This window comes from Glycine max, chromosome 11 (assembly GCF_000004515.6).
Source record: "Glycine max cultivar Williams 82 chromosome 11, Glycine_max_v4.0, whole genome shotgun sequence".
Taxonomy (NCBI): domain Eukaryota; kingdom Viridiplantae; phylum Streptophyta; class Magnoliopsida; order Fabales; family Fabaceae; genus Glycine; species Glycine max.
The window spans coordinates 38,574,783-38,595,555 of NC_038247.2; the positions used below are offsets into that span (position 1 = coordinate 38,574,783).

The 20,773-nt window shown below is 33.0% G+C and overlaps 2 protein-coding genes and 1 long non-coding RNA gene across 3 annotated transcripts; 2 read left to right on the forward strand and 1 right to left on the reverse strand.

Moving 5' to 3' along the window:
* LOC121173090 (uncharacterized) lies at positions 1-260 on the reverse strand. The gene is made up of 2 exons (XR_005887242.1): positions 198-260; positions 1-100 (listed from the first exon to the last, which is right to left on the reverse strand). It is a non-coding gene; the product is annotated as an uncharacterized lncRNA (long non-coding RNA).
* Positions 261-10,309: 10,049 nt separating this feature from the next.
* Positions 10,310-13,031, forward strand: LOC100780085 (uncharacterized). Its single transcript, XM_003538553.5, has 2 exons — positions 10,310-10,810; positions 11,534-13,031. The coding sequence occupies exons 1-2, from the start codon at positions 10,730-10,732 to the stop codon at positions 12,629-12,631; spliced, it is 1,179 nt and encodes a 392-aa protein (XP_003538601.1). The 5' UTR covers positions 10,310-10,729; the 3' UTR covers positions 12,632-13,031.
* A 4,020-nt stretch (positions 13,032-17,051) lies between these two features.
* Positions 17,052-18,116, forward strand: LOC100779546 (GATA zinc finger domain-containing protein 14). The gene has a single exon (XM_014764266.3). It carries the CDS (start codon positions 17,287-17,289, stop codon positions 17,884-17,886), a length of 600 nt encoding a protein of 199 aa, XP_014619752.1. The 5' UTR covers positions 17,052-17,286; the 3' UTR covers positions 17,887-18,116.
* The last annotated feature ends 2,657 nt before the right edge of the window (positions 18,117-20,773 follow it).

The window sequence follows — 20,773 nt, forward strand, 5'->3', positions numbered from 1 at the left end:
TACTAATATATGGAATTGCCCATTGCTTTGCCTGAGAATAACAATTGGTTGACCACAACAGCGCTGGGGGCGGCAACGGACAATGGTCTTTCAAATAAACCTGTTGTACATGAACAAACATTATATCATGCGCTGACCGTGCCAAACGAACAAGCGAAGTCATTGCATAATTGTTACACTAACTATATTCAATGTACCTGAACAAAATGATTTCCAAACACGTGACCGACACATATGATGCGGTGGCCAGAAGAGTCAGGTGGTGGTTGACTTCTAAGAGGGAAAAATGTCATGCTTTGTTGTTGGGACAACGATACAAGGATTACATTATACCGTGAAGCAATCACATATCTCATGTCTGTTATATCCATCCACTTGTCCACACTAACCTGAATGAACCAAACATACACATGTAAGTAATTTAAACATTGTTATTAAAAAAAATTAACCTAAAAACATACCTTTGAAAATCCATCAACAAGTAGGGACAACTTTAATTGTTCAAATCTCTCTGTGCCACCTAAGAGGTTCATGTAAGCAATTACGCACTAACGGCCACGAATCTTCCCCCATACCTAATAAAGCGCCAATGGACCGATATCCACAGTTACCGTCCGCTTTCACATCCACAACGTCACGAATGAAACCTTGAAAGAATGACATAAATTGATCCAACATCGGGATGATCCTTGTTGGCTGACGCGGTTGAGAACATGATGCACTTCGTTTCACTGGAGAGTTGCTGCTTTGAACAGAATGAAAAGCATCAACATACTCCCAGTAAGATGGATCACGCTTTGTGGATGTTTGACTTCTTTTCATCGGTTTCTTCGGTGCACCTTTAGTGTTCACCTTTGATGGAGGAGGGCACATAGAGTTATGATCAGGGTATGCGATTTCTCGAAGTTTACTCTTCAGATTTACTTTGCCAGCCACATCAAGTTCATCAAACCTTTTAGATATGACCTCTATTTCTTCCTTGATGGTGACTTCCGTCTCACATAACCCTTGGTCTGAAAAGCAAAGTCTCCTCCAAAAAAGATGGACTGACTCAAATGGGATGCTGCTAGCAGTATACCTAGAAAGCTCACATGCACAAGGAAGCCTGTGCGTGCTTCTCATCACACAACCACAAGAAGAGAGATTGTTGCCGAGATAACGTAGACGGTCAATCTCAGAAGCAATCTGATTTAAAGCATCCCTCGAAACCATCCCAAGAAGCCTCTTGTATAAGGTTTTTTTATATACATGACCAACCACATGCGTACTGGTTTCAAAGGATGCTTTAATTTCGACGTGTTGCAGCGTGATCATGTTGTTCATGGCATCCCAAACACTACATAGGTCTCCAACGCTATTTTGTAGTACTCTTTTGAGAGCCCAATGAGCTGATTCAATCCTACATTTAAAATACACAACAAACATGAAAATATACAACAATTAAATACCATTTAATATTAATCGTTACTAAAAAATAAAATCAGTTGTTAATACCTGTTTGTTGTTGTGTTGCCTAGGTGCATGACCTTATTCGTCCATGCTGTAATAAATTTTTCCTTGTGGGGGATAATCCATGTGTCGTTAACATAGTCAACGAACATTGGCCAAGGCGAACAAGCAACTTGAAACTTCTGATATGACTCATGGAACTCGTATTCGGACGGACAATCAACCAAAGTACCCCAGTTATCCATTACACAGTCCCACGCATTTTTTTCGCCGATTAAATATTTGCACTTCGCCTTCACATTCTTATCGATATGAAACCTGCACAACAAATTAGTAGACTCGGGAAACACAGTTTTCACTGCATTCATCAGTGCTAGGTCTCTGTCAGTGACAATAACAAGAGGGAGGCGATCGTGTCTTAAAAATAGGCCTCAAAATCGTTCCAAAGCCCATACAATATTATTAACACGCTCAGCCTCCAGATATGCAAACCCAGCAGAGAATGTCATCGCCGTTGGTGTCATTCCAACAAAGTCAAGTAGTGGGAGTCTGTACCTGTTTGTTTTGTAGGTACTGTCTATAAAAAATACCAGATGACATGCATTGCATAACTTTACTGCATCTGGGTGACACCAAAACAGATCACGCACCACAACTTCATCCTTCAATCTATGCCAATGAATGTATTGATCACGTTCGAGAAGCTTCATCAGATGCTGCATTTCGGTATCAGCTCCTCTTATTGAAGAACGATATGCACTTCTTGCATTGTAAATTTGCTTTATCGTGGTGTAACTGTCGGCATTGTGTTCCTTCAACGTTAGCAAGATGTTTTTCGGTTTCACCATCGACTTTGTCATATCAGCAATAATTTTCTTTTCTTCCTTAGTCAATCGCCCGGCGTATGGATGTCCAACTAAGGACTTCGCCAATTCATGATTATGAATCCCACACATCAACTTCACCATCCAACCTTCCCCTCCACGCACTGGTTTCCCACGAAGCCTGAAGGGACAACCACATTTCCTACTCCCGGTGTCTTTTCTAACGAATTCTTTATTTCTACACTTGTACGTACCACTCCTTTCACACCCAATTAACACAAATGAACTTCTTCCTCTGCTACCGGTCTCTGTGTCAGATCTCATAATCACTGCAACAAATCCATTTTCATGGGCAACTGTTCGAGCCCATTGCAAAACATCATCTCGAGTAGCGAATACCTACAACGCAACCCTAACACATTAATTTTCATACAAACCATCAATTCAACCAATGACTCAAATTATCTATGATTACCTGAGATGTATTAAAAGCATTTGAACAATCGACATGTGGTTCATTCACTCCACATTCTTCTTGATTATCATAATCATAATCCATATGAACTTCTTGTGACATCGCAAAGTCATACCTCCATTGATCTTCGTCCATCTTAAGGACATATGCATCATACACAAGTACATTCAAATTATCATATAACCACATCCAAAAATTTACTACACCTTAAATAACAAACATATTAATAGGACATATGCATCATACACGACTATATTAAAATTATCACTATATTCTAAATTTATAACTACATTATTTACTTAAACTAAACTTATCACTATAATAAACAACTAATAAAACATTTTTGTACCATTATACATTTAAGTTACCTAAATCATTTAATATTATACCATTATACCTAATTAAATCAATAATCCACAACATATATAAAACAGAAATAAAAAAAATTATAAAACAGAAATATATATATATATATATATATATACCATTATAAAACAAAAAAATTATTAAATGAATTTTATTGTTATAAATTTTAATGTCCACAATATATACCATTATACCTAATTAAACAAATAATCCATTATTAAACAAATATATATATATAAAAATTATAAAACAGAAATAAAAAAAAAATGTTAATAATTTAACATTCCGGAAGACCTTCTTCCGGAAGTGTTTTCCGGCAACACTTCTTCCGGAAAAGGCCTCAGTGCCTAAAATTTCTTCCGGATACACATTTTTTTACTACTTTTCTTCTCTAAAAAGTAGCCGGAAAAGAAAAAAAATACCCATAAAAGCGTACCTCCGACAAAATAGGAAGAACAGCCACTAACAAAACTTCAAATACCGAACACGGGACCACCGAATCTCTAAATACTTCACGGGACCACCAACAAAATAGCGAAAGCGCAACCGGAAGAAACAAAGCAATCGGAAGAAACAAAGCAGAAGAAAGCGAAAGGCAGTAAAAAGAAGCGAAGAAAGCGAAAGCGCAGTAGAAAGAAGCGTTTACGCGTTAATTTAAAGAAAATTACACAAGGGCAAAATCGTCATTATATACGCATTAAATATTATTTTATTTTTACTTATTATTATAAAATGAAAATTCTTATTTCGTTACATACGTTCACTAATTATTTAATTATTTATGTATAATAATATTAATTATTTTATAATTTAGTTTATCCATTAAAATTAAATTATATTATCAAATAATTTTTTTTAAAAAAAAAGTTAAGTTCCAGAAGAAGGTTCTTCCGGAAACTTCCGGATGAAACTTCTTCCGGAAACCTCCGGATGACGATCTTCCGGAAACCTCCGGATGACGATCTTCCGGACGAAGTTTGTGGGTACTTCCGGAATTCCCAAATTCTTCTTCCGGAAGAAGTCTTTTTCCGGAAACTTTTCGGAAAAACTTTTTCCGAAAAGTTTACGGAAATACTTCTTCCGGAAGAAGAATTATTGAAGGGCAATTTTGCCACTTCACTGTTTGCTGGGTGCCCCAGCAATAATGCTGGGTGCACGTAGCAACTCCCCAGAAAGCCCCGTGCTATCAGAATGGCCCAACAGCACACACCGTAAGGTCCAAAACGCTTTTCTTTTCTCCTACCCTAAAGCTTAGCCCAAGTTGAACTTTCGGATATGAACAAAAGTTTCTTCATGGGGTTTGAATAAAATTTGTGAGGCTCAAATAAGCACTTAATATATAAATTCACACAATAACAGTTGGGGGTTGCTATTGACTTTTTATCACCATTCAAAAATATCATTTCTCCTAATGCACAACGAAATTATCATTTTATTATATTAATGGAGTAAAAAAAAATTAAAAGAAGTTGTGATTTTATTGCATGATATTTTCATATTCTCATAATGCAATGAAATTATAATTTTGTTGTATTATTAGATGTGTGAAAAATATACAATAAATGATAATGTTATTATATAAATGAGATTAATTAAGCATATAATGGAATCATATTTCTGTTAATGTATATTTTTCTAGAAAAAAATATGATTTGGTTGTGTTACATAAATTATAACACAACAAAATCTGGATGAATTTTTAACATAATAATCATGATTTCATTGTTTTGCTAGAAAATTGAAAGAAAAAAAAAAGAATCACAAAGGTGAGGGATGGGTGCCAATATGGGAGAAAACAGAACGAAAAAAAAAAAGAAAGATATTTTGATAAATGCACTTGCATGGTAGGGACCAAAAGTAATTTTGGGACAACAATATCAATTCCCTAAAAGTTTCCTCAACATACTCACGACACTTGATATATAAAAAAGGAAAACTCAGGGTTGAACCAAAAAAATTGCATGTATGTAAATTTAAAATAAAATCTTTAAAATGTTTTTTTAAGGGAAATCTAAAATGTTTTAACTGAACTATTCACACTTCTTTAAATAAAAGAAAAAAAATAGCATCTAATTTTAATCAAGTAAATCAGTTCTGTGAGCGTGTGTATAATTAATTGTTCACATGAAACCGTGTTGGAGATATGATTAATAAAAAGAAGTCACGCTAAGAAAAACAGGACTCTAAAGATTTTAATAAGAACAAAATGCATTTAAATTGCTAAAAAAAAATGCGTGCTAGCATGATTATTTGTATTCTGAAAAAAAGTAATATACAAGAAAATGGAAATGACATTTTCACCCTGCCATTCTTTTAAATTTATATTACATGAAATAGAGGCATTCCATGTCTGTGTACATTTTTTTTATAAAATAAAATAAAAATAAAATAGGAAGAAAAGGGAAGAGAAGGAGCTACAATATTAAAAAAAAAAATTAGAGAAAATGTAACAAGATAGTAATTAATTTTAATAGGTATTTTGAATTTTGAAAATGGTTGAAGGATATACTCCAAAGGATAAAGAAAATTACTAAAAGAAAGATTGTCTTTATCATATAATAATGATGATGCTATATATATATATTATAAAATGACTTTGACTTCAGTGGCGTGGACCAATATCAAAGCCTACTTTTTGAAATTTCTTGGCAAGTACTGGGTCTTTGTAGTTATGCCAAATTATGAACAAAACCGTGTAATCCGTGAAGTTTGGGTTTGAAATAGACGTCCACTTCTCCTTCTAAATTGATGTTTCCTAGTCTCTTCCCAGTTGAATTTTATGGTAAACCCATGACCATAAAAGCAATTATGGCCCATGAAAGCATTAGTAACTTTCTTATAAACAATTCAAACAAATTCATTTAATATTAAATTTATTATCCTTCTAGTCCTAAATTTTTCAAAATTTTTATTTTTAATTTTTAATTTTTTTTTTTATCTGTTTTACTTCTTCAACTTTTTTTCCTCCTTACTTATAGTCCATTAAAACTTAAAAGGATTAAAAACATGGACAAAAAAATCAGAAACTAAAAATAAGGATTAAAAAACTTCAGGAACTAAAAAAAATAAAATATTCAGGAATTAAAAATAGTTTTTTTAAAAATTTTATGAACTAAAAAATAGTTTATGCTTTAAAATTTTATCTTACTGTTAAAGTGATATCAATAACCTAACAACAGAATTATGAGCAAAATCTGTGGATATTATCCTTGTAACTCCAATTCACGGCAATTGTTTCAATAATATATTACTGCACTATTTATTGCTTCCCTTGATACCAAACTCCGGAGCTGGAATCATCGAGTCTTTAGTCTCTAAGATGTGCATTCTGTTTTCATTAAACAGATAAAAGTAATTAACATAACTGGCAAACATTGGATTGCATAACTGTTCGAGTTTTATCGTAGAATTGGAAACACAGGCTTTTGTGTTATCTGTTCTTGGTTACAAGGCTTTTGTGTTATCTAATTCTTAATAATGATAATATTTTTTTAAAAGTAATAATGATAATAATTAGAATGAGTGTAATTGTAGTCCTTGTTAGATATAAATTTATTATTTTCAGGTAAACTCTCCCTAGTTTGCTGTCCAACGATCCCATGAGTTGGATTTCTACTAATTTTCTAAATATGCGAATGATACCCCACCTGATAACTTTAGTGGTATCATTTCTTTCCTACCGTTTAATTCACGAAAAAAGATTGCATGCTTTTCATTAGTTGACATATAAGTCAATAAAAATCATAAGAACCTCTTATCTTTTTTAATTTGGGTATTTATTCATGTAGTTATGTCATGATTAATGATTAGTTATTGGAAGATGAATGCAATTTATTAGTAATTTGTAAGTCCCAAAACAATAGTCGTCCTTATTATTTTAGAAAAGATGAAGAAAAATTAATAAATACATAAAAATAATAATATTATTATAAATTAATCTTATATTATTCTTGTTGGAAAATACTCAAGTCCTACATTTGTCTCACTCTTGGAGTGTAGCTTATATACATGTTGGACAACTTCACTTAATACCAATTGGTTTTAAGTTAAAATCTAACATGATATTAGAGTCAATTCTGATCCTGGGACTACGCTTCCGCTAGTTCTCGCTTTGTGGTGACAAACACCGATAATTTGTCATGCCCCGAGTCCAAAAATTGCTTGGCGTGAGAGAATGTGTTGAAAATAATCCAAGTCTCACCTCGACAAAAAGTAATCCTTACGAGTTGTGATTAAATGATATATTAAATTTTTTTGGTTATTATGAATATAAAAAGTATAACCATCGTGTAGCATTTGTCATCTTTTTTATTAATTTATTTGATCACATTTCATTTTTTTTTCTTTTTTTATATACTCGAACAATAAATAGTATTTATTGGGTAAATTATTATAAAAATAATATTTCTACTCAAACAATAAAAAGGATCAGTCATTGGAGGGCAAATTTACGGTAGAGGGTCATATTTATAAAGTATTTACGAATTAGGGTTCTTTTTGAAAGAAATTGCAGGGGGTCTGTTCTGTGTTGGATGTCGCCAGTTGCATCAGCGATTCAGGTGGTGCCGCCACTAGTTGTGGTGAGAATGGGGCTGACGTGGCTGGGTGCCGCTAGCACCAATTGCGGTACAACTTGTGCCGCCACTAGCACCAGCGAGACACTGGACAACCCGCCAATGCCAGTGGCGGGACATTTGCAACGGACCTGCATAAAAAAAAATCAATTAAGCTTACTCGTTGTTTTGAAATAACGTGATTTTAAATTGAAGATTGTTTACCTTGTCCACTGCTTATGAGGTCTTTGCATGTATCATCTAAGTAATCTGAAGCCTCATATGTTGAAGAATTTAATGGATTAAATCTTGCATTGGCTTGTTCATAGCATGACTTGCATTGATAACATTGGGTCCATGTGAGATGACTGCCCGTATCAAATACCATTTGCAAAGTTTTCTCCGACGTCCCAAGACGAATAACAATAATGTAATTCAAAGTCGAAAGTGGAGGACCTGGGTTAGTTGGTATGGTAGTAAATGAATCCAAATCATTGAACGACAAATATAGTAAAAATAAATAGTGCTCCGAATTAGTGCCCCACCAAAGCATGATGAGATTGAGAATAGTGCTCCGAATTGGCTTCACACATGTGGTGTTGATCCTTCTGCACTGACATGTTCCTCTTCCTCAGCATTATTATCTCAAAACACCTGCACAACACAAACACACACAACCAACCAATTTCAAATCAATTAGCCACACCCCAGAGGAAAAAAAATCAAAACTTTAAATGCATTTTACACTGCAAGTGCAAGATTCTCTAGAAACCCAAAAGAGAAAAAACATGCAAATGAAGAAACCAATAACGGAAGCCAAAGCCTTTCATTATTTCATTCCAACCCATATACTCCAAATGCAAAAAGTGAATTAAAAAAACCCCAAAAAACAAAACTTTTTTTATGCCATTGAAAGATGAGTGAGCGAGTGAATGTACCAACTCCCAAGTGAAGCCACCACACTAACTAATCCAGAGTGGAAAAAAAAAAGCTAAAGGGCACAATCAGTGAGATGAGGTATGAAAACCAGAGAGTGAAAGAGAAGAAAAATCTGAGGGAAAGGAAAAGAAAACCATTAACCCACCCAGTTTTCTCTCTGTGCTATGGAAACTTGACAGAGATGAAGATGTCGAGAAGAGTGAAGAGTTCCAAATGCAGTAAAAACATGAGAGGAAGTGTGAAACTTGTGTAGTACGACTCCTCTCTCTTCTTGCATGCCTCAAAATCAACGAAGCAGCAAGCTTATGAAAGAAGAGAAATGTCCCGCCAGTGGCATTGGCGGGTTGTCCAGTGTCTCGCTGGTGTTAGTGGCGGCAGACGCTGTACCGCAGTTGGTGCTGGCGGCACCCAGCCACGTCAGCCCCATTCTCGCCACAACTAGTGACGGCACCACCTGAACCGCTGATGCAACTGGCGGCATCCAACACAGAACATACCGCCCTGCAATTTCTTTCAAAAGGGACCCTAATCCGTAAATATTTTATAAATATGACCCTCTGTCGTAAATTTGCCTCATTGGAGTCGTTTAGGAAACGTAAAATAGTCAAGTCAATACTCACTAGTAGTAGAGTGGTAGGGTGCTCCTCGTTGAATCGTTAGCAGAACTGCTTAGGGCTTGTCGCACAGTGTTGCAGTTTTACTAATTAGAATTAGAAGAATAATGATTAAAGAGTAAATATTTCGTAAATACCAAAAAAGAAGAATAAATATTTCTTATTAAAATCACAGTAAATAAATAAATATTAATATTAATAATAACATAAATTTTAATATTTTTATTACTTAATTATATACTTTGAGTGCAAAATTAATAAAAAATACTTAACTAAAATTGTTATTTTTCTAACAATTTAACTATCTATTTTTAAATAATAAAAGAAAATATAACTTATACATTGATAATATAAAATTATTTTATATTATTATTTATATAATAAATTATCATGTATATATGGTGCTTAATTTTTATTAGTTATCATTAAACTTATAATACAGTAATTAACAAACATTTTTGTCAGGATATTACAATGAAAACATAAAAAAAGTTACACACTGATATTCAATTAAAACTTATTGCTCAAGATATATATATATTTAAAATTTTATGATATATTTTTATCAAATAGTATTATATTTTATGTTTTTTAATATTTGAATCATTGTCCTTAAGATAATGAATAAGATGACCGTTTCTATAATTAGCATCGGAATGAAAGCAGAAAGTTGGCGACAACGTCGTGGTAGGGCCCCTCAACACAATTAACCCAGTTGGTATGGGCCCCACCCTACACCCAATTGCCTTACACAGTGTTATGGTGCGCATGGCCGTAGCCAATCCTTCCCCCACCAAACCTCAACATCGTGCCAGCGTTACTCACTCGAATCCAACACCCATTGTCGCTTAGGAAGCAACGACGTCGTCTTGGATTCTACGCGCTCCCAATCACAAAGCATGGCCGCCACGTGGCAACGTTAGAAAAAATCCGAAAGAGAGAACAACTCACGAACGATGTAACCTACATCAAGACTTGGTTTTTACTACGAGAGCTGTATAAAAATAAAACGAAATTATATTATGATAATTAATTAATACACTTTTTGAAAGTTATATATAATAGAGGGGCTATGCTGCGTGACTAAGTAAGTAGAAGATATGTTCAAAAGAAACAAAACGAATGCGCGTGTAGAACAGGTGTTTTACTAGAAATGAGTTTTGGGTTTAGCTAATGGCTATTTATACATAAATACACATTTGGAAGAGGCGGTGATTAATTGGAATTGAAACAAAAACAAGTGGCATTGAGAAGAACAGAAACATCATCAACACAAACACAACAAAAAACAGCCAAAGAGGAATACCTCAACGGAACTTCCTCGTTTGGCTTTCAGTGTCTGTCTCACTCCTTACCACAAAACCCTACGCCTTTACCCCTTGCTTTTATTTATCCTTCAACAACGCCCGTTCCTTGTTGCTTCTCGCCAGAAGAGGATTTGGATCGGAGCGAGTGTTTTTCACTATCGATCTGGTTTCCTTGGATTTGGATTTGGATTGAACTCTAATAATGTGGTGTGCGGTGAGAGATTCCGGTGGCCATTACTGCCCTAAGAAGACCGATGATTTATGCGGCGACGTTTGTGGCCAGGTAATTATTATCATTCCATACAAGAAAAAAAGTTCCATCTTTTTTATGTGTGCGTGATTTTTGTGAGAGGATTTGCTCCCTTTGATTAATCGTCGTGGCTTCGATTTGCCCCCTTTGATTAATCTCGTCTTTGGTTTGGGGGGTTATTAAAATGATAAAATGAAAATGGTGTCTGGTCGTGGCCATTCTGTACCCTAGTCGACCTTTTTTTTTTTTTTTTCTGTGCGTTTTAATGTGTGCGTGATTTTTGTGATCTAAATTTGGCTATCTGAGAAAGCATGGATTTTTAAGCCTATTTTTAGCAAATATGCTGGACTATTTCTTAGGGATTTAATTTATGGCACATGCACATGCTTATTCAGACTCTCGATTCTTTCTTCTTCATTTTCTTTTGTTTATGAGGGGGGAGAGGGGTTTGATTGCGCAGCCATAATGGGATTGGAACGGCTGAACAATTAACAATTTGCATTTTGGGTTTTTTGCATGTGTCTGATCTGTTCAAGATGCAGCTTTTTAGTCTATTATTGATTAGAATTGCCCCCTTGGTGTTACGTTCAATGATTATTGAAAAAAAAAACATCAATAGATAGGGAAAATTTGGCATATGGATCATGGTTTGATTTATTTACAGGGTGGAATGAAGTTGCATTGTCAAGTTATAATGTTGTTGTATTATCCTTCTTGATGAATGTTGACTTAGATGTTTGCTCTTTAATGATACAGGAGTCAAGTCAAGTATCGGGCATGTCAAGAGTGCGCTGCATTTTACGCGGCGTGGATGTAAAAACCTGCATATTTCTTTTTGCTGTTGTGCCAATGTGCATCTTTGGAATATACTTGCATGGACAGAAAATCTCCTACTTCCTGCGGCCACTATGGGAGAAACCACCCAAGCCTTTCCATGTCATTCCACATTACTACAACGAAAATGTGTCGATGGAGAATCTCTGCAGACTTCACGGCTGGGGAGTCCGTGAGTTCCCGAGACGTGTGTATGACGCTGTGTTGTTCAGTAACGAATTGGAAATACTAAACTTGCGCTGGAGAGAGTTGTATCCTTACATAACACAGTTTGTTCTCCTTGAGTCAAATTCCACATTTACTGGTAGGCCAAAACCTTTTGTCTTCAAAGGCAACCGGGAGCAGTTCAAATTTGTGGAGTCTCGGTTAACTTATGGAACTATTGGTGGGAGGTTTAAGAAAGGAGAAAACCCGTTTGTTGAGGAGGCGTATCAGCGAGTGGCATTGGACCAACTCCTTAAGATAGCTGGTATTACAGATGATGACTTGTTGATTATGTCAGATGTTGACGAGATTCCGAGTGCTCACACTATTAACCTCTTGAGGTGGTGTGACGACGTGCCTTCAGTCCTTCATCTTCAGCTGAAGAACTATCTATACTCCTTTGAGTTTCTCATGGATGATGGCAGCTGGAGAGCTTCTGTTCACAGATATCAGAGTGGTAAGACTAGGTATGCACATTACCGCCAGTCCGATAACTTATTGGCGGATGCTGGTTGGCATTGCAGCTTTTGCTTCCGCCATATCAGCGATTTCATCTTTAAGATGAAAGCGTACAGTCATAACGACAGAGTCAGATTCTCCCATTATTTAAATCCCAAGAGAATTCAAGATGTAATCTGCAAAGGGGCTGATTTATTTGATATGCTACCAGAGGAATACACTTTCAAGGAAATCATTGGTAAAATGGGACCAATACCCCATTCCTATTCTGCAGTTCATCTTCCTGCTTATCTACTGGAAAATGCACAGAAGTACAAATTTCTGTTGCCTGGGAATTGCTTGAGAGAGTCCAGATGATCAAGGAGAGGTTATTTATGGCACAGTTTTATTGTGCAGCTTGAGCTGCTCATTGTGGTTTTAACTGGGATTTTGATGACTGTTTTGTCACTCGTACTGGTATTTCAAAATCCAGTAAGATATTATTTTGTCAGAATTTCGTTCATTTAGGACAAATTCTTTGATCATGGGGACAATTCTGTACATAATTTAGACTTGGACTTCTTTCAAGGGGAGCAGCATCTTTATCTATTGAGCTTTTAGAATACAATGTTTCTCTCAGTCATGATGAGGTTGTGTTTATTTTGGATTAGTGTGGCTGATTGATCCCCAGATACATAGTAGTTTAAAGTTCCCAACCTTACCTTTTCCCGTTAGGGAAGTTTTGTGTTGCATATAAATTTATTCTCTTTCTGCTCTACTTTGATGTTGAAGATGTCTCTCTTCTGATTGCCTGCATTATATTTTCAACGCTTGAATATGTTGTTTTTTATTCTTGTAAATATGATTAAATTTTGTTTGTTGATTTTGATATTTATGTGTTTTAAATTATTTTAAAATAGTCTTGGTCTCTACTGTGATGATATGACTATATCTTGATTCTTGACACCTCATGTTAACAACCAAAGGTAACATGCAGAGGAGCAGGCTTGACTTGAGTTTAAGGGAGTCAAGACCAAAACCCTTTCATTTTTTCTTTCATCTATGGATGCCATCTGAATATTTTTATGTAAGAATCTTAATGGAATTTGAATATTTTGGGGGTGACTATGTCACATGATACGGTTAGATAGAAATTTTAGTGATGGCGATCTTTTTAAGTTTCTTTAGGCCATTTCACCCAAGCACGACGTAAATGTGTAGGGTTGAGAATTGAAATGTCTCTTTCAATTATTATTTGGTATCTCATTTTAAGAACTTTATTCAAGCCTTGAAGAAAAGTGCAACTCTACCTAGTTGATTTCAAGCTTCATCAGGTCCTGAATACACTAATCCAAAAACTCATGAGAAAATAAATCTTTTTATAAAATAAAATTAGTTTTTGTGCAAGTTAAAATTCAGCTTTTAAAGAAACTTATATGATGCACTTGTAGGAAAAATAGCACTAAGATTATAATCTGATATTCATTCTTTTCAATTAAAAGCAATCCATTTTACTTTTATTTATTTTATTCTTTCTTATTAAATGCAATCAATTCGAATATTCCTTCGAATTATTTTATTCTTCTTCGTTAAATACAGTAAATTTGAATGTTTGTTTTAATTATTTTATTCTTCTCTATTAAATCAAAATCATGATTACTGAATTGTCTAAAAAAATTTACTTAATTAAAAAAAATATATGATTTGCATATACAAACTAATTTGTGGTAATAATTTTTCCAGTCAATTTTTTATGATTAAAATAATCTCAAACTAAAAATATATATTCTGATTTCTATTAGTGGATAATACTAATATATATTTCAATACATAATTAAAAAAAATTCATGATTCGAAATATTTCTACGATTTGAACATTTCAAAATAATAATAATAATAATAATAGAATTTATGTTCATGATTTATATTTAATATCATTACTTTATATTTTATTATCTAAAAATTATAGTATTTATATATTATAATGATATTCATGATAATAAATTATTATATTACACAAAATATTATTATTACTTATTAATTATTAATTATTAATGTAACAAACATTAATGGATAAATCATCAACTAATACTATTATCTAAATTTTTGCACATAATCTCTGGTATGGACTACTATAATACTATTATCTTAAATAAAAATTATTTCACAATATTTATGTTGACAATAAATTATAATATTTCTTATATATATTAATACAATTACCTTAAATAATTTAAAACAAATATATATTTTTATTGATCTAGGTTTATAATACTATTTAAAAAATATAATCAATCAATTATTACATATATTATTCATAAAAAAGTTTATTAAAAATTTTATATTATTATTTCAAAAATTAAATAAATAATGATTTGAATCAATTTACAAATTATTAGTTATATTATTAGTACTTAAATCAAATAAAAAATAAATTAAACTGCATCATACTTATAATATATCGAACTGATTTCATTAATTTTTATCACTATTACTAATAATTTCAGCTTATTGCTTATAATATTTTCGTACATATAATAATTTTAAATTAATTAATTAAATTTAAAAATATATTATAAAAGAAGGTTTTGCTATGTGGACAAATATCACTTTTTAACAAAAATTAATCATTCTCAAAGTTACTAAATACTTCATACCAATAACACAATTATACAAAATATAAAAAATAAAATAACTAAATCAGCTTTTTTTAAAAAGGAACATACAAGATATCACCAAAGTGAAAGATATCCTACTTAGGACAACACCTAAATAATAACATTTTTCTACAACATGTGTATACATAAAAACATATTTAAATATTTATTGACATATTTATTAATATACATTTATTAAAATTTAAAGTAAATAGTTCATAATATATAAAAATTCATAATGACAATAAAAAATAATTATGTAAGTTATAAAATATGAATTTAATAACCGTGTGTAATATTCATGCAAGACATTAGACATTAAGCTAGTATGAATTTAAAGCATTGATTTAAACACTTTTTTGTTGGATCACACGCTTCAAATTCTATATTTTGAATGGGAAATCATAGAAAGCAATTACATGAGAAAAATAAGAAGACAAAAATAAAATAAATGTTTTTATGAGTTAAAGTTAGCTTTTGTATAGATCCAACTTTTGAAGTTTATGAGAGTTGTAGGAAAAATATCACTAAGAATGATACGCTTTATATGCATTTAAAACCTTAATTTATAACCCTTTTTTCATCTAATCACATGTTTATAATTCTATTTATTAACCCTAAACATCTCCTATTCACATATTATCATTAGGTGTCCAAAGTCGGTTATCCATTAACACATTATTAATGGACTTAAGTATCATCTAGGTCATAAAATTAGATTTTTTAAAATAAAATAAAATGTTACAATTGATAATAACCAAGGAGACATAAAGTTGACCTAATAGTTGGGGTAGAGTTAAGGAAGAAGGGAGGAGAAAAAAAACTAAAAACGTATAAAATACTAAAAACGTATTTAAAACTTTAATCAATCATAGACCTCTTTAATTTTATTTGGAGAGGAGAATACGGTCCCATGTGAATCCCTCATGGTTGAAACATTATAACGAATGGGATGCTTTTCCATCCACGATGCGAATTAAGAATCTGATTTGTTATTCCTACAACGCTAGCCATGGTGATGGGTTTAGAATTTTTGAGCGGCAGAGAACCAATACATCATATTATTATCATTATTATTATTCTTGTTGTCATTATTAAACGTTATATTTTCTTTTTTCTATTTAACATATATACTCTTGAAAAATGAAAGTGTTATATTGGAATTCATTTTAACGTAAATGAGGATTTTAAAAACATCTCTGTCTGTGATTTTTAACAGGATTGAGTAGTTTTAATCATCTGCTATTCATTTTGTGACCTCAAAAGATAAAAATCAATATCATTTTAGATGAAATTTTAAAGCTAAAAACAGAACTATTTAAAACCTCATTTCTAAAATACTATAATTGATAATAAAGTGTTCAAAATTTGTTACTAGTAATACTAAAAGTTGTACAAACATATAAAATATCAAGGAGAGATATGATTACAAGTATTAAGCACTAATAAGAAATTTGTTTATATTAAAGTAGGATTAGAATATATAATTCATTCATTTTTAAAAGAAAGATAAATAATCTATTCTTATTATTACCTCTTCATGGAATTTGAGTATTTTATTAATCAACAGCAACCTCTCTATCCAAATGAAATAAGTGGCATATCAAATCTTCTACCACCAAATCAAAGTGACCTCAAGGAATGCCGTTTCATATAAGTAAGTTTCAGCGATAATTAAGATAAAGAAAAAAAAGTGGTCCTTAGCTTAAGACAAACCCAACCTTCAATTCAATCCCATTGCCTCAGCTAACTAATTAGCTATTCCATGTTGCAGCTACCACAAAAACACCTTGTTGGTCCCGGATACCTGCCCTATTTGCCCACCATTAATTGAATCATAAATTGATATGTCTTAACCTTTGACTGCAAAATATGATTTTTTTTAATTATTGGTGCTATTCATAATTCTTCGAAACACCATAGCTATAAAGGGTTACCGAGAATTTCTTACTTGGTTGTAATATGTAAATGTGTTATCCTGAAATTCACTTCTATCTTTATAATAACACCAGGAATGCAATTATTTATAGCCAAAAGGGAATAAATGATCTGCATATATGGTCTGAAGTCTGAACCATATCTTGGGGGGATTTTTTTTTTTAAAAAAAAGGAAGAACGGGAAGAAAACACTGAGGATTTAGAATAAAGTTGTATCAATAATTTATAGCGCACTTGCCTTCGTTCAAAATTCCAACATTGAAATTGGAAAAGATTAAATTCCGATACAAAGATGCATTACTATCAGCAATCCTATTTCCAGGCTTGTAATATTATTATTAAGTTCCTATATAAGGATCTCCAACCATTGAAACAAATTAAAGCAGACATCTCTCAACACTAATAACAAAAAATAACTTGAAGTTTCGAAGAAACAAGATGGGGAGGAACCATTTTCAGCAGCAGCAACACTGTGCTGATGAGAGCATGTGGATGGAGAGTCAGGGTCAGCAGCAGAGCTATGCCCTCCACGAAGATTCTTGGAGCTCTGATAACAACTATGGCCACAACCACAAGCAATTCCCAGGCATGCACATGAACATGAACAACCACAACAACAGGCTTGGTGCTTTTGCTGCTGTGGACTCTGACCTCTCCATGCAAAAACATCATCATGGCAACGTAGGAGGAGCCATGCACATGAACAACAGGCATGGTGGCAAGTTAGGAGGAGGCATGTTTCAAGACCATGGCTTTGGACATGGTTGTTATGCACAGGGTGGCAGAAAGTTCCCTTTTGGTGGTCATCATCATGGTAATAATAACGCCTCTCATCATGAGTATTTTTCGGAGGAATCCAAGAAGTACGAGGAGTCTTATGCAGAGGAGCATGTTGGCAGAGTCACGGCTAAGGTGGATGAAATGAGATATGAGCGTCATAACTGGGGTGGTGGGGATACTCGCTATGCCAATCCCTATGGAAGGAACAACATGAATCATAAACCCCACAAATTTCAGTGGACAGCAAAGGGGGTCTAATTAACTCTAATAAACCCACCACCTACACCCTATTAATTACTTCTGCATGCACTTGCTTCTTCCTATCAAATAGTATCAATAAAACAGTAATAAAAATAATGTGTTCTTTGTTGTTTTCTTGTTGGAATAATTAAGATCTCTCCAATTTATTTGGACCTTTGTGATATGATGCTTGATGCTACTTGTAATATCTTCTTTAACTTAAAGTTATAATATAAAGTTGTCTTTCATTATGATGACTGAAGATATTAGTCAAGCGCTTGCTTATGTCGTCTTCTTTTTTCATGTTTTTCTTCTTTCATTTGTTTGTCTTTCGGATAATCTTCTTTCTCACCTCTCTTCTTCTGCACATATTGGTCTAGTCGTCCTTTAAGTGAATACACTCATTTGTCATATGGTCATAATCATCATTAAAGGCATACCATTTCTTCATACTTTTGTTGGCCTTTCTTTTTATTGATGATAGTTGCGAGACTTGTGTGAACTCGATCGATCAAGTAGACTTTGTCTGGTTTATTACCAATGGGGCATAGTTGTTGAACTTTCCTCTTAATTCCTTCCTTAATCCATTTGTTGAGTAAGGAACGTGTCGTCACAAGTGTTTAATGGAGATATATTAAAATGTTTAGTGAAATACTTGGTGAATAATTTTGACTGTTTATATTTTTTAACCGTTAAGAGTTACATTGTTGGATGAGTTCACCATCTGCACATGACTGTTAGGGGTAATGCCATCTCGGGTTATTTTTCGTCTATTATTAACCATTTTGGTGGGTATTGGATTAAGTGAATTTCAGCATGGGACACTAAAAATGTGTTTGGATGAAGCAATTTAATAAGGGGATTCATTTTTTCAAGGAATTTAAAATGATTCATGATAAAATAGTTTGTTTAGATAGAGTATTTGAAAGAAGATTTAATTTTTGGTATTTTTATGAATTATTTTGATTGACTAAAGCAATGAGATTTCAAATTCTCTCAAAAAATATAGAATTTGAAATTCTTTTTTAGGAGATGCTCACTCTAACTCACATTTTTGCTCGCAACTCTTTTTCGCCAAACACTCACAACTATGGGTGACCAAAGTTTTTACGGCCAATATCGACATAAGTTGTTTTCACTAACGTTGACCGAGGTTTTTTCGATTAGAATTTTTTTGTATGATGTCAATCAAAGCTATTTTTTGTCGATATCGACTAAGATTTTTTTAGATGATGTTGGTTAGGGTTATTTTTTCACTAACGTCAATCATGAGAAATTTTTGTTAACGTCGGCCAATGATTTTTTTTGTCATTGTCATCCAGGTTTTTTCAGTTGATGTTGACCGATAATTTTTTTGGCCGACGTTGGCTAGATTTTTTCTACTGACATCGATCATGACTAACTTTTGAGTAGACACCTGTTAGGATTTTTCAAGCGACGTCAACTAGATTTTTCCAGCCAACATCAGCCAAAGCTATTTTTTAGCCAATATCAACTAGGGTTATATTTTAGTCGATGTTAGCTAGGGTGTTTTTGTTGATGTCAACTAGATTTTCTTAGCCGACGTTAGTTAGGATTTTTTTGCTGACATCAACCAGAGCTATTTCTTAACCACATTAGCTAGGTTTTGCATGATGTTGGCTAGGATTTTTTCTGCTAACACCAACTAGGTATTTTTGACCAACATTAGACATGACTATTTTTAGTTGACATCGACTAGTTTCTTATAGTCGACATCCACTAGAATTTTTTCAGTCGACATCGGTCAGAGCTATTTTTTAGCGAACATCAGCCAAGGCTATTTTATAGTCGATGTTGGGTAGGGTTTTTTGTCCGACATTGGTTAGGGCTATTTTTTAGCCAACTTCGACTAAGGATTTTTCGGTCAACATTGATCAATGATATTTTTCAGTCGACATCGGGTAAGTTCTATTGGTCGGCATTGACCAAGCTATTTTTTAGCTGATATTGGGTAGATTTTTTTGTCAACGCTTGCTAGGATTTTTTAGGTCGACAGTGGCTAAAAATAGCCTTGGTTAATGTCGTTCGAAAAGACCCTAGCCGGTGTTGACCAAACAAACCCTAACTGACGTTGGTAAAAAAATCTAGCCAACATCGGCTGAAAAATAGACTCAACCAACGTTAGCCAAAAAAATAAATCCGACTGACGTCAGCTAACAAATATTTCTGGCATACTTTGACAAAAAAAACCCTATTTGATGTCGACCGAAAAATAACCTTGGTTGATATCGATTTAAAACCATCACTGGTTGTGATCAGACAAAACAACCCTAGTTAAAATTATCAATATTTTATATTTATAAATTATTAAAAATTGAAAATATTTTTTAATTAATATTTCAAAATTAGATTGTGTTTATTTTCTATAAAGTTTAATATTAAAATTTCATCTATTTAAAATATAAAATTAAAATTTTGCATATGGAGAAAATTGAATTTCCCTATCCAAACAAAGAATTCGAAATGTAAAAAATTTGAATTGATTTATCCAAATAAAACATTTGAGAAATGAAAGAAATTAAAATTAAAACAATTCAAATTTTAGACATTTCAAATTTCTTGAAATTTTAAAATTCCTAATCCAAACAAAGGTAACGTCTTATGTTAGATGGACTTATATGATGTGTCTAAGATGAATTATTGACAATTCTAAGGCGAATAGTTGGTCAAGAATTAAGATTAAGATCCTATTTAGTGTTGAGTAAGAATTTCACTAGAATATTAAATGCTTAATTGCTTACATACTATTGTGAGATTGGTGATATATACAAGGATTAGAAATGGACTGAAATCCTTAGCATGGTGCCTAAAGCCTCTCATAAGCAATGATTTCCTGTTTTAGTGTTAGCAACAGAGAAAATTTTACTTTTTACCAAGGTGTGAT

Coding starts and splice junctions, on each gene's coding strand:
- LOC100780085 (XM_003538553.5), top strand. CDS start 10,730: ATGTGGTGTGCGGTGAGAGATTCCGGTGGCCATTACTGCCCTAAGAAG. Junction 10,811..11,533: donor GCGGCGACGTTTGTGGCCAG/GTAATTATTATC, acceptor TTAATGATACAG/GAGTCAAGTCAAGTATCGGG.
- LOC100779546 (XM_014764266.3), top strand. CDS start 17,287: ATGGGGAGGAACCATTTTCAGCAGCAGCAACACTGTGCTGATGAGAGC.